This window comes from Fukomys damarensis, unplaced genomic scaffold (genome assembly GCF_012274545.1).
Source record: "Fukomys damarensis isolate Sample0158 unplaced genomic scaffold, DMR_v1.0_HiC HiC_scaffold_25, whole genome shotgun sequence".
Taxonomy (NCBI): Eukaryota; Metazoa; Chordata; class Mammalia; order Rodentia; family Bathyergidae; genus Fukomys; species Fukomys damarensis.
The window spans coordinates 11,856,744-11,873,469 of NW_022900937.1; the positions used below are offsets into that span (position 1 = coordinate 11,856,744).

The 16,726-nt window shown below is 51.5% G+C and overlaps 1 protein-coding gene across 3 annotated transcripts in view; it reads right to left on the bottom strand.

The window, feature by feature from the left end:
• Positions 1-3,519: 3,519 nt before the first annotated feature.
• Positions 3,520-16,726, bottom strand: part of Myo1e (myosin IE) — a 196,498-nt gene continuing 183,291 nt past the window's right edge. For all 3 annotated transcript variants that reach the window (XM_019210159.2, XM_010641248.1, XM_010641247.1), the window contains 3 exons: positions 15,620-15,821; positions 7,323-7,492; positions 3,520-4,228 (listed from right to left, as the gene is read on the bottom strand). In XM_019210159.2, coding sequence (XP_019065704.1) covers positions 4,152-4,228; positions 7,323-7,492; positions 15,620-15,821 — 449 coding nt within the window. In that variant the 3' untranslated portion in view covers positions 3,520-4,151. The remainder of the gene's footprint in view (positions 4,229-7,322; positions 7,493-15,619; positions 15,822-16,726) is intronic.

Genomic DNA, 16,726 nt, shown 5'->3' on the forward strand with positions numbered 1-16,726 from the left:
ACCCTAAGGGGGAAAAGGCATTTTTCTGAAGACACATGAATTAGGACAAAGGGGAAATGTTACTTATCCTGGATCATTCTGGCAGCCGCTGCATTAAATTTCTATATATGCAGAAATCAGCTTATGAGTAAACCCAGTATTTCTCCAATGTTTTCCTTTGAATGGTTTGTCCTAGAATTTCAGCATCGCTGTCTGGGGTCACCGCTGTCTGCCCACGTGTGAACATGAACCACGTGTCTGTCCAAGCAACCTTTGGGAGGGACTTCCTTGAGGTCTGTGTGCGGCACCGGGTGCAGGTGATGAGGCTGGGTCACATCCCCTCGGGAGAGGGTTCTTCCTGCCTCCTGTGGGTCTTTGTCACCTAGAGCTCGAGAGTCCCCAGTTTGTGATCATAATGTTAAGTGAAATAAACCAGGTCACATGAGAAACCCAAAGCATAAATAATTTAGAGCAAAATAAAAGATAACAGGAAACAGGGAGATGGATCTTTTGAAAGTGAGGAGGGGACCAAGAGATGGACGGAGGGAGAAGGGGAGGTAAAGAGAACGAAGATGTATCATGTACTTGTACCAACTCCCCATGGTCAGTGTAATCGTTACGTACCACACACGTGACCCAACAAGGAAAGCCAAGTCCCGTCCTAGCCGGCCCAGGGGTTTACGGCAGCAGGGAGGAAGCCTGGGCGCTGTGGCCATGGGGAGTCCAGGATGTGCCTTGGTCCAAATTCTTTTTGGTATGTTTGTTGTTTTTGTTTTGCAGTTCTGGGGATCAAACCTAAGGTTAGGCAAGGACTCTACCACTGAGCTGCATCCTTAGCCCCAGGCCCAAGTCTTACTCTGTATTCCTTCCCCCTTCTGGGGAGGCCGTGCATGTCTAAGTACTCCGTGACCCAGAGCGCCCGTGTCAGTAGGATCACTTTCCTCTCCTCACTGGTCACAGAAGTGGAGCACAAGTCGTTACTGTTAGGCTGTAACAATTGCTTGTGTTCTTGAAAAAAGATGCAGAATTCAGTGGTTTAGCAGTTCCAAATCCAGGTCTTTTTTTCCTTGAGCACCTGAAATGTACTGACACACATTTCATGAGGCTGCCTGTCTGCCAGTGTCAGGCTTGGCTCCTCAGGAAGACAGGGGGAGGGGTTTCAGGCCTTTCTTCCTGCTGCTGTTTCCGGCCTCTTCACAGCACTGCCCTCCGTGCCTGTAGCTCCTGTCTTCACGAAGACAATGTTACGCTGAGTTGGGACTCACCCTAATGGCTGTATCTTAATTCTGTTGCCTCTATAAAGACCTGCTTCTAAACAAGGGCATCTGTTGAGGTATTGGATATGCTGTAGATTACATCTTTAAAAATTTTTTGGCAGTGCTAGGATAGAACTCGGGACCTTGCATATGCCAGGGAAGTAAGCGCTTACCTACTGAATGGCCCCTCCCTATTTTTCTTTTCTCAGTTGCCCAGGCTGGCTTTGAACTTGGGATCCTCCTGCCTCAAGTCTCCTGAGTAGCTGGGATTAGAGGTGTGTGCTCCACACGGAGCTAGTTTGGATCTTTACTCTTACTCGGCCTTCAGCCCAGAGTGCTCCTGGGAGGTGGTGGGGCGCAGTGGGCAGGTGTGAGGTGCGATGCCCTCGGGTATCCTGGGACTCCAGGCCCTCTGCTCTGTGCTTCCTGGCTGCTGTGGGGTGAGTGTCTTCCTCTGCTGTGCATTCTCATGTTTCTTCCTTGCCACAGACCCAAGACTTAAGCCAAGCAGCCATGGACATGAGCCTCTGGGAAACCGTGAGCCGAAACAAACTTCTCTTTTTAAGTTGATTTATCTCGGGTTATTTGTCAATGGCAACAGAAAGCGAACACATAGAAAATTGGCACCAACCAATGGGGTCACTGCTGTGGCTGTACCTGATGGTGTGGTTCAGAAGCCTTTGGGATTGGTCTGAGAAGGTTTGGAGGGCCAAATGCCCTAAGGGGAGTTTGTCGTGTGACTCTGGTGAGGGCCAACAGGAGTGTGGTCATGAGGTTGCACATGGAAATAGACTCCACTGGGAACTGGGCTGGAGTCCACCCTTGTTATTCCTTGGCAGAGAGTTTAAGGACATTAGTTACATCGACGCCCCGAGACTGAAGAAAGCCTAGTGCTCTCAGGCAGTGGTGTGCGAATGACTGGCTGCTTTTAGCCAAGGCAGACGCAGCTGCGTGGAGAGGAGCAGAGGGACACATTTGGAAGGCGTGCAGCTTGCTTCTGGAGTGCCGGGAAGGCGCGCCAAGGAGGGGGCACTTGCTAAAGAGACGAGTGCGCCTAGGAAGGAGACAACAGGAAGGGTATCTCGTGCGTCTCAGGAACGGCCAAGAACTACCCATCCCATCTCAGGCTCGGGAGTGTGGCTCGTGTGTAGACGTTCATTCGAGGAGCCCGCTGGGGCACTGTGCACAGGGCCACCTGGGGACTGTCCAGGCTTTGTTGCTGTGTGCAGCCGGCACGGCCTTCAGAGCCACAGCAGCTGAGGCCCACGCGGGTCCCGCTTCGGTCGCACCCGCGGCAGATGGCGGTGTCGTGTGATGCCAGTCATGCGGCCGTGAGCCGTCAGTCTCCTTCAGCAGCCGCCCACAGAGTGTGTGTGAAGCTACGTGGAATCCCCAGAGAGTACAGAATGCTTGCCGAGGGCAGCCGCAGGCGGGGCACAGAGACAGCCTAGGAGACGGCGGGGCAGCAGTGGGAGGCCACTTGGCCGCGGTGTGCCCAGGTGCCAGGCTTGGAGCTCTGGTCCTGCCTCGGTCTTAGCCTTCCTTTCTGTGGTGCCCACCCCTCCCTCTGGCGTGGGTGTGCCCACCGTCTGCCACCGATTGTGATTGTCGTAACTTTGATTTTTTTAAACAGGGGCTCATAGCTAAGTTTGCCAAGAGTCTCTGAGGAGACTTTGATTTGGACTTTTGAGCCAGTGCTGGAACTGTTGAGACTCAGGACCTCAGAGAGGTTGAGGACATTTTGCAAGGAGAGATGGAGCTAAGCATCCGAGGGCCAGGGGTGGAAGGCTCGGCCACCCCCGCCTGCGGCACTGCTGGGCAGCGAGGAGACCTAAGAGGCGGTCCGCGCGGAAGGAAGGAAGTGGTTCGCTGGCCCTTTGAGCAGCTTCACTTTGGCACGCATCCCTGCCACGATACCCGAGCTGCCAGAGGCCCAAAAGCCCCGAACCTGTGAACTGAAAGAAGCCTTTCCTCCTCCGAAGGTGAGTGTTTCTCAGCACCTCGGGACTTGGGATTCTGTCTCAGGTGCTGCCTGGGGGTTACGATCCAAACCTGTACGGCAGCAAACACCAAGTGAGCACAGGGCTGTCCACTGGTTCCTTTATTTATGTGGGATGGAAGGGGAGGGACACAGAGTTGACAAGGATCTGGGGGTACTGAGCTGGAAAGCAGCGACAGTTTCTGCAGTTGAAAAGGAGCAGGGCACGTCTGTCAGTACCTGGTGCAAGTTTTGTAAAAAACCCGACCTTTCTGAACGGGTACAGTGGATACTACTTACTTAGCACATTCGGACACGCTTCTACCATCTCGAGATTTTATATATACAGTATATGATCTGTTTTTCTTTTTCATAAATGTACAGCTTGAGAGAGATCCTTCTTGTAATAAGTACAGCATTACACATAACACCCGCACAGGCCAGCCTCATTCCATCTGAAGACCCAGAGAAAGCAAGGCCAGGGCCCGTGCTAGCTGGGCACTCTGTGCCCCACAGTGCAGTCCTTCTTGTCTTGAGGTCACAGAGGAACGTGTCAGAGACGGAACGGGGAGGACAGAAATGTGCTCTTCGATTCAAGGCACTTGTCAGGGGCCCCCACGGGCTTCTTTGGGCCTGGAGAGCCAGTTGCTATTGGGAGAGAAGCCAACAAGGTCGAGCGCCCTTGCTTGTCCTCAGCAGGTTTAAATACAATAAATAAATCTAGCTGGGTGGTGCTTTTGCCCTCCCGGCTCCTCCGAATAGGCTCCCTTTCAGGATCATTTACAGAGTGGTGCTCCGGCCCTCACTCCACTTCTCAGGGTCCTCCGTGTGGAAGGTACCTGCACAGCTCCGGGCCTTGGAGAAGCGCCTGCTCACTGTGGATCAGAAGGGGAACCCCGAGATGTCCCCTCCCCCGTCCGTGACAGTGACCGGGCGCCTCACATCTTGGCCACGTAGTTGTTGGGGAACAGGCCCTGCTTGCCTCGTAGCCGACCCGTCCACCAGCCGGAGGGATCTGCAGTGGGGACACAGAGCAAGAGGAACGGTGAGCAGGGCTGCGCCACTGTGTGCTTTTCCTCTTTATTACGGGAAACTTTGCGGTGAAAAGTGAATCTGCGGCAGATGAGCTGCCGCGAGGGGAGACCGTGGCCAGCACCAGGTGCCTGCCTGCAGGCTCCCCATTCCTAACCCAGCTCAGAATGATTCCCCAAGAAGCCTTCATCGTCCTGACTTGTGTCCCTTCCCCAGGAATTAGTGTTAGAACATACTTTCCATACTGCTCTGTGCATTTATAAAGATGCGCAAATCCATTTCAAACAAGGCATTTTGTATCTGATTATTATGCATCTAGCATGTATCTCATTGTTAAAACAAGGCCACCGTACTGATGTTCACGCTGCTATTCCCTTATCGAAGGACATCTGTTCCCAGTTTTTCGTTTTATTTGTGCCCACAAGTAAGCAGTTCTGTAACACACACTCCCAGCTCTAAGAACGTGGACCTTCAATTATATGAATATTTTAAATGGTGCCAGGTTCACCTTGCATATGAGGTAGGTCTTCTACATCACTGAGCCGTACCCCTGGCCCCGTCATCATTAAAAAAAAAAATTAATTTCAAAAGCAGTGAAAACAGTACGTATTCATAAAAAAATTATTCACATTGGTACACAACTGTTAGCTTAGTGTAGGTTTTGCAGTTTTTAAACCCTTAACACACACAAAGGACATTTCATAGCATTGTATAAAGAGCTTCTGTATTCTTTCCAGCTGTCATTTGTACGGTTTGCCTATTTAGTTCCTGGGCCTTTTCCTTGTTTGGGAGTTCTTTATTATCAGGGAGTTTGTCATATGAGTTGTGACACTGCCCTCATTTTTGTAACTGTTTTTGTTTTAATATTGAAGTAGTTGAATCAGCAGGTCTGTTGTTTTACATGGTTTTCTATCGAAGTTGGAAATCCCTTCCCACACTGATGTAATTCACAGAGAAAACTCACACTTCCCAGGCTTGTAGGCTTTCCTGGACACATGAAATATTTTTCTGGAATTATCTTGAGGCAGGAGGTGAGGAGTAAAGCCATAGTAATGATTCCGATAGGATCAGTGAAGAATTCTGATAGTTACTGCCAAATGTCCTCCGAGATGAAGTACTGAGCTAAAAAGTGTGCCCATTTCCACGATTAACAAGTTATGACTGCGTACACTTACTGTGATGACAAAATCCAGGAAGTTCTCAAAACTAGAAGTTTTTGGTAAACTCGTTTGTTGGCAAAACTTGGCCTGAACGATGCAGAATTGTTCATGGTGTCCCGCCTGAGTGTGGAACACTCGTGTTTCACAGCGGAAATACGGAGTAAGAGCTGAGCACCTGCACCGCCTGGCGGGTGGCGTCTGCCCTGCTATTCACTCCCTAAGGCGCCAGGTTTTGCTTCTGACACTCAGTGGGGTGTGCTGTGCCTCACACTGTTTGCTTCGTGTTTCACTCACGGTTCAGGACGCTCTGGTCTCCCCATCTGAGGCCTTTGGGACTGGATGGACTAGTTACAAGGAGGAGCTATTTGTGAGATGTTTTTTTTCTGGGCTGCCTTCTATCATTTTTACTTTTTTCATGGTACATTTTAAAAAAAACACAGAAATTTGCAGTTGCACCTTTTCATGATGTCAAGTCCTGCTTGGTTTGTATGTTTTTCTAGGTTTCTTCCTAAGACTTCTACAATTTAATTTTATGGTTTTAGGCCGTCATCTGATATACTATTTCTACCTCAGGCACAAAATAACCATTTTCAAAATGGAAAGTAGCGGGTTGTCCTTTCCCTGTGATTTAAAATGCCACAGCTGCAGGCCAATAATCCCAGCACTCAGGAGGCTGAGGCAGGAGGATCACAGGGAGTTCAAGTCCAGCTTGAACTACCCTGTCTCAAAAAAACAAACAAAAAGCCACAGTTATCCAATATTTTTTTTGTTTTGTTTTTTTGTACCAGGGATCGAACTCGGGTCCTTGCGCTTGCAAGGCAGGCGGCGGAAACCGCTAAGCTAAATCCCCGGCCCGGTTATCCAATATTAAATGCCTCCATCTGCATGGTTTGGTTCTGGGTTGCACACACCACACTAAGTTACAGTGATGACTGACTGCATGTTTTCATAACTTCTAGGACATTTACCTACAAATAATCAGTTTAATTATAACCGATAAATGTGATTTCTAGGAAAATTTAAACATGCTGAGAAATGAGAGTAATATTTACTTATAAATCAACATGCAAGAGTACTTTTAGCATAGACATATTGCTGTGCAAATACTCGTGTGCCTATGAGTCTTATCTCACGACTGGTTTCTTTTTCTTTTTTGTGGCACTCGGGACCCAGGGCATTCTACCATTGAGTTATGGCTCCAGCGCTTTTATTTTTGACACAGGGTCTTGCTAAGTTGTGTGCGGGCTGGCCCCGCACTGCTCCTGCCTCAGACCCCTGAGTAGCTGAGCTGACTGGTTTGTGCCCTGGTACCCAGCATGTGTCCTTTTGTCTCATGAACATTTTTTCATGTCAATAGATATTCTGTGTTTTACACTAATAAAAAATGTTGGCATCAAAATTCACTGAGTGAATATAGCAGTTTAACCAGTCCCTTGTTAGGTCTTATTCAACATTTTTCTGAACAAGGCTGGTGTTAAAAATTCTGTCTCCTTTATTTAATCCTGACACCTCCAGGCCACTCCATCCTTCCTTTTGTCTCCATGACAACAGTTGGGGACTTTTACGCTGTGGTCCAGGTCAGGTTGTCGTCTTAGAGTAACTTTTTATTTTTTTCAGATAGGGTCTTGATGTATATATAGTTCAGGCTGGCCTCAAACTCACAGGGAACCTCCTGCCTCAGCCTCCCAAGTAGGATTACATATGCACACACCACCACTCCCAGCTTAGAATGACCCGCTTTTTCCAGTCTCCCTGATTTCGCTCTGTGGCAAAGAATTTTCCCCATCCTTCACTGGACTTTGACATCCCAACTCGGGAGCTCATCTCTATTTCCGTACACACCGTCTCTGTGTATCTTCTCTATCAAAGTGACACACACTCAGCCACGCTCCGTGCCCCTGCTCCCAGGGCGCTCACCTTCCTTGATGATATCGATGACGTCGTTGGCATTGAAGCTGAGCTCGTCCGTGTCCTGAGCGTCATAGGCGTACAGCGCCTTGCACTGCGGCACCTGGGGCTTGGGCTTGGGCTGGGGCTTGGGCCTGCCCCCCGCTGGCGGGGGCCGGCTGGTCGTCTGTCTCCGGACACTGTGGACAGAGAAGGCGGTGAGATGGGGCGTGCAGCGGGCTCTGTTGCACTCCCTGAACTTCGTCTAAGAATAGAAACTGCGCAGGGCGAGCCGCTGCCGAAGCGGAGTCCCGAACGCCGGTCGGGCAAGGAGGCTTCTAACCGAGCACCCATGCTGTGTCAGCGCTTGGCTAAGAGGCGCCGTCAGCTCGACAGCACAAGTCCTCTGATTCCCCAGCACCAGGAGTGGGAGGGTGGGTGGGCACGGGCACCCAGGGAGGAAGCCAGAAGCTGCACCGGCTCCCGGCGGGTGCGGGCTGGGGGCTGCCCCTCCTGCTGTAGGTCCCCCTATCCCACGGCAGTGGAGAGAGGACTCACTGAGCAGGCGTCCCCCTGCCTCAGGCTCTGCCCAAGTCCTCCCTTCCTCCTCCATGTCTTTGCCGGCCGCGGGCCCTGGCTCTCACCCTAGCCCAGTTTTCATTCGTTCACTCCCCCTTCCACCTGAAAGCCCTCTAACTGCTGATCGCTGCTCCTGGGAAGTGACCAGAACTCCTCACGGTGCCCCCAAAACCCCTGCCAGCTGTGGCCCCTGCTCCAATGCCGGCTGCAGCCACACAGGTTTCCCTCCTGACTTCCACATGGGCCCCCGCCGAGGGTGGGACCGCTGCCCATCTTAGGTACTCAAAAGACAAGACTTTCTCTGCCGGGGTCTCGGCCGCCATCATTTCTGTCCAGAGCTGTACTGAAAACTAGCCAGGGCTATCAGGCAAGAAAAAGAAAAGGCACCCAGATCAGAAAAGAAGTTAAAAGACCTCTACCTGCAGGTGAGATGCTGTTGTACATGGATAAGCAATATACACAAATTATGTATTTTCACTTGTTTTAGTGGCTTCAGGAAAATACTAAGATCCAAAAAATCAGCTAAGAGAACTGCAAATGAGTTCTACACAGAGTGCATCTCACCCTGGTCAGAGCGGCTGTCGTCAAGAACACAGCAGGGACAGGAACCCGTTTACACTGCGGGTGGGGAGCTAGGTTAGTACGGTCCTGCGGGAATCAGAACGAAGGTTCCTCCAAAGACCCAAATCAGCTACCACGTGAGCCAGCTATACCACTCTCTGACACACACCTCGAGCAGTTAAAGCCCGTATGCGTGGCACAGGGCACGCACGTACCCACGTTTATCACCCACCAAGTGTCACAGCCAAGCAGGGAACCCACCTAGGTGCAGGAAATGGATGGAGCTGGAGCTCACTTTGTTCAACAGAAGAAACCGGACTCACACAAGGATGTTTTCCCATTATGCGGAAAAGTAAGAAGATGGTGCAAAAGTAGGAGAGACTACGGTTAGACAAGAAGGGAATAAGGGTGGGAGCGCAGTGGGATGGAGAAGACCGACCTATGCACACTGAGACCCGGTATTTTGTGAAATTTCATAGCCACTAATAATTCTTCCTATAAAATCAGCTTATTTCTAAACACTAGCTGTGAGAAATTCACAGAACAGACAACATTCCCACTTATACTATAAACAACCATCCTCCTTGGTAAATTTAACACAAGTATGATTGTTTATGAAATGTGCCGACAGGGAGAGGGTGAGGGTGTGCCTGGGACTGGGGGGGGAGGTGAGGAGGAAGACGAAATATTCCAAAATTAGATTACGGTGGTGGCCGCACACCTCTATTTCAAACTGTTCAATTCTATATTTCAAATAGGTTGATTCTGTGGTTGACTTATTAATTACAGGGTCTCTGCTTTGAACTTGCTACAATCCTGCCTCAGCCTTCCTAAGCCAGGACTGCAGGTGTGCACCGCCACACCTGGATAGAAATTTGATCCTAATAAAGCTGCTTTGAAAGAGTAAACAGGACGGGCCTCCTTGGGCTGTGCAGACCACTCCTGCCGGGCAACGGCCGGAGCACCCCAGGGACTGGGTCGGAGGGTGACGGGGCAGAGGCTGTCATTTGGAGGTTGGCTGATCTCGGCCCCGTAGTGGGAGCTGGGAGGGGTCGGGGCCGGTGGCTGGGCTAGAGGGAGACCTGAGCGCTGCGTTCCATGGGAGCCACTGGAGGTGCGGGTGGCTGGGCGGAGAGGAGGCCTCTGCCTACTGCATCAGCAAGGGTGCTTTCAGCAACACCGAGGTCCCCACTGCCTGCTTTTTCATGAGATGAAGAAGGGGTACGTGAACTCTTGGCAGCGCCGAGGGGCACGGGAAGCCCACACCAACGGAGCCGTCACGGACCCCATTCCCATTTGAGCCTGGAAACCAGCGCAGAACAGGGAGCTGGCTCTGCTACGGGAAGGCGCAGCCGCTGCCCGCGTCTCCCGGGTGCCACTAGGTGGCGATCGTGTGTAATAATGAGAAGTAACAGACCTGCCAGACCCGGATGAGGTCGCCCAGGCGCCTGTGGCCCCTGTCCCTGCAGAGGAGACTGACCAGCCTACCACGAAGGATCACAGCCGCCCACCCAGCCACCTGGAACTGCCCAGGCCAGCTCATGAAGCCCGCTGTTAAAACTCCCCAGGATTTTGAAAGTTATTCAACACGACCGTCAGTAAAAATTAAATCATGTAAAGTCAATTGAGTAAATTATATAAAAGCAAGGGCAATAAACGCACATAACTCATCTAACTCCTAATTATGTCTATTTCTGCTCTTGAAAATGTCTATCGCCGATGAATGGGAAACTACTGTAACCGTGTGTAGCCGCCCATCTATCCATTGTCCTGTGCTTGGCAGTGGCCACACCGGGGGCATGAAAATGGTCATGGTAAGGTCTCCCCCCCGACAAACTAGGCCAAGCTTGAGCGAACTTCCTGTCTCAGCCTCCCAGAGTGCTCTAATTAGAGGCTTGTGCCACCATACTCAGCTATGGTGAGTGTATTTTAACCACAGAAATTAGCAAAAGATCCAGTTGTCTTTCTTTTGGTTTTTTGAGACAGGGTCTCACTATGTAGTTGAGACTGACCTGGAACTCATTATGTAGCCCAGGTTGGTCTTGAACTCACAGCGATCCTCCTGCCTCAGCCTCCCGAGTGCTGGGATTACAGGAGTGTGCCACCACGCCCGGCTAAAAAGATCCAGTTTTATCACAAGGTTCTGGTGTTTACCAGCAACACACCATGGTCCCCATGACACCCACATAAATTCTGGTCTAAAAATGCTTTGCCCATATCTGTTTTGTACCAGCAAGCTATGCAGGATTTGGGATAATCTGGCACCTCTAGTATTGCTCAATCTTTGTTTTTCTAATAAACCTTAAAAGACTGAAAATTGTATTACTGGGATCGGGATGAAGCTCTGTGGTGCTGTGGCTGCCTGGCGAGCATAAGGCCCCGAGTTCAATCCCTGGTACTGAAAATGATAAAAACAATGATCTCATTGGGATAATGGGGGTTGCGCAAGATTTTCAGATTTATAACAAAACTGGTATCCCGCGGACTTACTTTGTACACGTGGATATGTCTATATGCACATAGCATTCTAGAATAGAACTCTACCTCTCTGAGCAAAACCAGGGCTTCATTATATGTAGCTTTTGTACAATGCAGTTTAGTTTCTCTCGTCTTTCTTGTCCATCATTCCAGGTCAGTCTGTCCGTACTCGCCACCTGGTCGTGTCTCTGGCCCACTACTCACACACGCGAAGAAGCTGAGCTGCGACGACTCCTTCCCGCACAGGGCCCTCTTCCTGAACAATGCACTCGCACTCGGATGCACAAGACAGACGGCCTCGGAGGCAGGCGGCACTTCCCGTCCAGTTTCCCAATGCGAAGCACTGCAGGGCCGTCCCGTATCTGGCAGGGAGGACGAGTGATGCCCTGTGCCAAGATGTCAGGATGCCCGTTGGCATTTGAGGCCTTGTGGACAGCTGCTGAACCAAGTTGCCAAAAACCCACCAGGAAACAAAACACCAGTGATACCAAACAACAGCTGGCTGGTTCCCTCTGGCCCAGCATGCCCACCTTCCATGGGATGTGTCTGTCCTTGCGTCTGAGTGGAGCGTGTGACTTTTCCATCGGCCTGCAGAGCACCTGCGTCTAGTGACAGGGACGCCATGGGCCGGCTCTGTTCTGCTGTGGCTCTGTACTCATCCCATGGGGCGCTGTGGGGAGGGTCCTGGTCCCCCTGTCCCCCTGCCCTCTCTCCCATTCCAGCCAGCAGCCTGCAGCATAGACCGCAGGGTTCACTCGACCCTCTCAGCCCTGCCAACTGGGCATGGAGCCCAGGGCCTCAGGCGGGCGGGCAGCTGCTCCCCAACTGCCCACACCGTGGGACGCAGCCCTGGGAAGTGGGTTGCTGACAACAAGGAAACGCTCCCCCACATCCTAGTGCAAACTTAACATTTCTCTACAAGACCAAAGTAGATGAGTAATGGCCACGGAACGAATGCCAAAGGGTCCTCCGGCTGGGGAGGCAGCTCGGGGAGAACACGAGTGTGAGACGCTGGTTCAACCCCAGCTCCTCCAACAACAACACACTCACGTTGCATTGTGATTTAAGGCGATATTCCGTCTTCAAGAAAACCCCCATGAGTGGGTTTTTAAATCATCTTATCGTTTTACTCTATTCTACACCAAGAGGACACGAGGGTGTAGGAAGATCAAGGGACAAGCATCGGGCGTCACATGGAAGACGAAGCAAGTACCGGATGAGGGAAACAGGACGCGCCAGGCTCACCCCCAGGCCTTGCAACGGCAACTCCCTCTGCGCGCACACCACTCTGTGCACACCACCACGCCACCCTCTGCCAACTTCTTGGTCGCTCCCACCAGGCGGGTGAACCTCATCTATGCCAGGGAGAGCTGGGATTAGGCTCTAAAATATCACCTCTTTGTTCTGCAGATGTGAAATTTATGTCTTGAAATTCCAAGGAGGAGAATAATGGCATTTTATTTCATTGGCTCTTAAAATGATGCCGGGTTCCAAGAGGTTGAATCTATAAACATTACTGGAAATGTGGGAATGGATGCCAGGAATTCCTCAACTCTGTCTGCCTGGGCCAGGTTATGGCTGCTGCCCCGGTAGGTTATGGGTTGAGAAATATTGCTATTGGACACTTGCTGGAAATTTTAAGCTCCTTGGAAATACGACTCCATTAGGAGAATCTTTACTAGAGACAGGCAGCATTTACATTTTCTGTCCACTCCGCTTTTGTGGCATGGCCAGGAGCCCTACCCCTGAGCACTTGCCATTTTGTTTTTCTGTTTCCCCAATTTCTAGTTTGATTCATCTCTGGAGTAACTTGAAGTTTCCTAAAGTTGTCCTTTCATGAAACGAGCCATAGGTCAAAAAGGGCCACAGACGTTTCCAGACTGGGTTTTCACGCTCCCAACAATGAACTGCAGGGAGGTGACATACATTTCAGTCACAGGAGGGAAGGCCCTCTGGCCATCAGGGTACCTGAGGAGTCATCGCTCTCGTTCTCTTAGCTCTATTTCCTTGAAGGTCAGGAAGGATCTTTATCCCGACTCAGACTTTTCTGAAGCTGTGCTAAGGGCTGCGCTGTACTGATTCTCTCTGCACCTCAGTGTTTTCCTGAACAGCGATAATGATTATGATAGTGACCTCCGTGTGCACAAACCCTGTAACCCAGGGCGGAGAATCCAGCTGAGAGGGAATCTGGCGAAAGCTTGATGCTGTCTCCAGAAACTACTGACTGAACCCAAAATAAACTGATACAGACTTTCCTAAATTAACTTCAAGTGCTAATTACACCATTTGATTATGTATCCACATTACATGATCTAAAAGCACTGATTTCTTATCCTAAATTTGTGTGTAAGAAAAAAGTACATTAAGAGGGGAGGGGAGGAAAAGGAAAGATCAAGCCAGGGCGTGGAACCCTAGGAAGGAAAGACTGGAAATCTTACTTTTATACACTGGTAAATTCAAGGTGACCCCCTGGAACTTTGATGTAAATAAGAATCCTCATGTTGGTGAAAGACACAATTATCAAAATTCCCTGGGTGCTCCTACAACCTCCCATAGAATAAATGCAATTCCTGTTTTCTTGGCAAGGAGCAGCAGCTGGTATATTCAGGTAACCATGTGGCTCCCAAAATGCCACGACTGAGGACTCTGGCCACGTTAGACAAGCTTTTCATTTTCACCTGTGTTTTAGAAAACACACACACACACGCGTGTGTGCGCTCAGCCCTTTGACCAAGCTCCCACTCCTTACACCACGTCTGACAGCAGAATCAGCCATGTCAAGAGGAAGCTGGCTATGATTCTTACAGCTATGGACTTGACGCACCCGATAACTGAGTTTTATGCAAAACAGCCTTTGGGAAAATCGTAACACCCAGCGGATGGTTGATATGGTGTCCTATCCTCCTGTGTCTAAGACAGCACGACAGCGACCTGGTCTGCAGGTCAGAAGGCTGCGAAGGGTGTGACAGACTCACACCGGGAACCACAGGCTGAGGGCTGGAAGGGAGCAGCCTCAGAGGAGACACGATGTTCCTAAATTGCCTACTTTTGGCCGACAGATGCTCCCAGCTGGCTCCCATGCAAGTCTGTAACTCGCAAAGCAGGCTGCAAAGACTGTTGTGCCTGCCAAAACCAAAGCAAGTAGGGAGCTAGCAGACAGAGCTAAGGGATTTGGTGCTTTCTGTTGATTTCTTTTAATCCTCTGTCGACTCTGGGATACGAAAGCAGGCGTAGGACCAACTGCGTGAATATTTGAGGGACCTTCCACCTGAGCAGTGTGGCTCTGGGTCTCAGAGTGAAAAACTGTAACCTGAGCGGCGCCGTTCCAGGTCCCCTGGCCACGGAAGCTGCCCGGCCTTACCAATCAGACCACGGGTGGGCTTCAAAATGCAGCCCCGGATCAGCGGAGACTGGGAAGGTGGTAAAGAGGCGAAGGGGTGCGCACACCCCAGACCTACTGAGGCAGCGAGTCTGGGTGTCCGGCGTGCGCTCCGGGTGACACCGGTGCAGACAGCCACTCGGGCCAACGATGGTCATCGGAACTGGTCGGGTGCAGCTCCTCACAAGGAGGTGGTGACGCGGGGAGAGGGGACGCAGGAAAAGGGAACCGTAGGTGCCTTCCGAGCTGTGAACTTCCTCACTGCTCTGCAGACTCAGCGGGATGAGAAATGACGTAGGGAGAGAGGAGTGAGTGCGCACGGACCAAGCCACTAGGCCCAGCAGACACCACTCAGAGCCAGGGCACCTCCAGGAGAGGAGGATCCCTTCGACACCACCACGCAGCTCCTGCAGGAGCACAGGGCCGGGCCCCATCAACCCTGTCACCGTCACCGCCGTCGGGCTACCGGCAGGCGTATCTCCTGAGAGCCGGGCACAGGAACACTTCACCGATATGGTTTCTCTCAACCCTGCAGGCGCAGTGGCACAGCGTGAGCGTACGGAAACGCATGCTGAAGCTCAGCACGAGGAGCGGGGCCGCTTTATAGGGTAGGAGAGACCAAGGTAAGCTTCTCTTCCAGGTCCCAGCTGCCACACGACAGTGACACCCCACAACATTCCTGGTTGCTGACTTCCGGAACAGGAGCGTGCTCCTTCCGGCTCAGGGCAGTCTGTCTGCGAGGGGCCAGGAAACTTTTTTTACTAGAACCAAAGCCAAATGCTGGCCCAGCTCCTTCTCCGGCTTGCTCTTGGCTGTCCTCCTGTCCCTGTGACTCTGAAGGACAGGGTGAGTCCTTTGAAAATAGACACCGTATGAATTCTAGGGGCCCCCGTCCTTACACATCTTGGCTGTCTCTTCCAACCTCTCCTTTTCTTTTCTAGAAAGGCCGAGAGGTTCTCACTTTGAAGCTGTGAAGCTCTCTGTATTCTTAAACAACTACAGGAACAGACAGAAACCAAAACCCCACTATTCCCAGTGGCGCTGCAAACACGTAAGGCACACAGTAAGGTACTCTCAGGTGAGAAGGGACCCGGTCTCTGATGTCGCCGAGAGAAGCCCTCTGTGGAAAATGGAGTGAGTTCTCCGCTGTCACCTTAGCTGTGCCTGTGGAAATGCCAGCCTAGGCCCCCAAACCTCGGTCTGGGTCAGAGTACCTAAGGGGAAACCTATGCTTTAGAATCACACCTTGACAACCCACAGCATCCTGGACCCCTCAGCACAACTGGTTCGGATGCAGCTTGCTGCCTCACTCAGATACCAGGAATCTTACCCTGCAGCACCCTGGTCTGGGACCTTGAGGAAATCCAGGCTCTCTGGCGTCTGTGACAATCGGTCTGAGCCTGTGGACTGTTGCCGCGGCAACGGGGGGCGGGCCATGGAGGTGTACAGGCCCTTCTGATTGGACCTCTGGTTTCCAGGCGCCTGGGGGTATGGCACAAACTGGTTTTTGATGACACCGTTCTGCTGGTGGCCTAGGAAGAAGAGAAGAGAAGAAAGCTTAGATTGTCCGGTCCTTGCCAAAGAGTTTCCACATTTCTTCCACCTGCTAGGCAAGGGCGAGTGGCTTACCCTCGCAGTGACCCCATCGGGAAGGCGCGGAGCGCACGGCTGCGCTGCTAACACAGTGGACGAGAGCCCGCATATTGGTTTTCCCCCTACCGGCTTTACTGAGGTTCTAATTACAGATAAAGTTGTGTATGTTTAAGGAGTCGCGCTGACCATGTACTGCACACCGCCCAGCCCGGGCTGCGACACTCCCTCCACATGTGCTTTCTCAGTCCAACAGAAGGGAGCCAGGCAAGAAGGGTGAGCTCACAGCTAGCTGCAGGCGCTGCTTGCCTCTGAGAATGAGGTTGGGGCAAGAGGGCAGGCAGCTGTTTAAGCAGCTGAACACCCATTTCCGGGTGTGTCTGTGGCAGGGGGCTGCAGCGGGAGGCAGAGGGAGTGCTTCACAGGGTAAGGGAACCGTGGCCACCTGGCGGACCACTTTCTGAGCCAGACAGAGATTTCCAGTCAAGATCACAAAGCTGCACGAGGCAGGCAGTACTGGATGGATTCTGGGGACGGGCTCTCGGACAGAAGGAAGGGGCATGGTCACATCCTGCCGCGCACGAGAAGCCTCCTCTCCTCTCCCAGTGACAGATCTGTGTGTTGGACAACAAATCTCCCCAGGCCATTTCGGCACATTTACCAGAAAAACCCTTCCATCCTGTGCCCCAGAAGGACCCCTGTTTATAGTGGGTTTAGGATTCGTTCAGCCTCTGCTTCTGCCAGCTGCTTTGATCCTGGGCAGGTATCTCTTTGGATGTCAGTATCTTCATTAAAGAACTAGGTGGCTGGTCTAGAACACTCAGTTGCCTCCAGCTCTGACATGTTT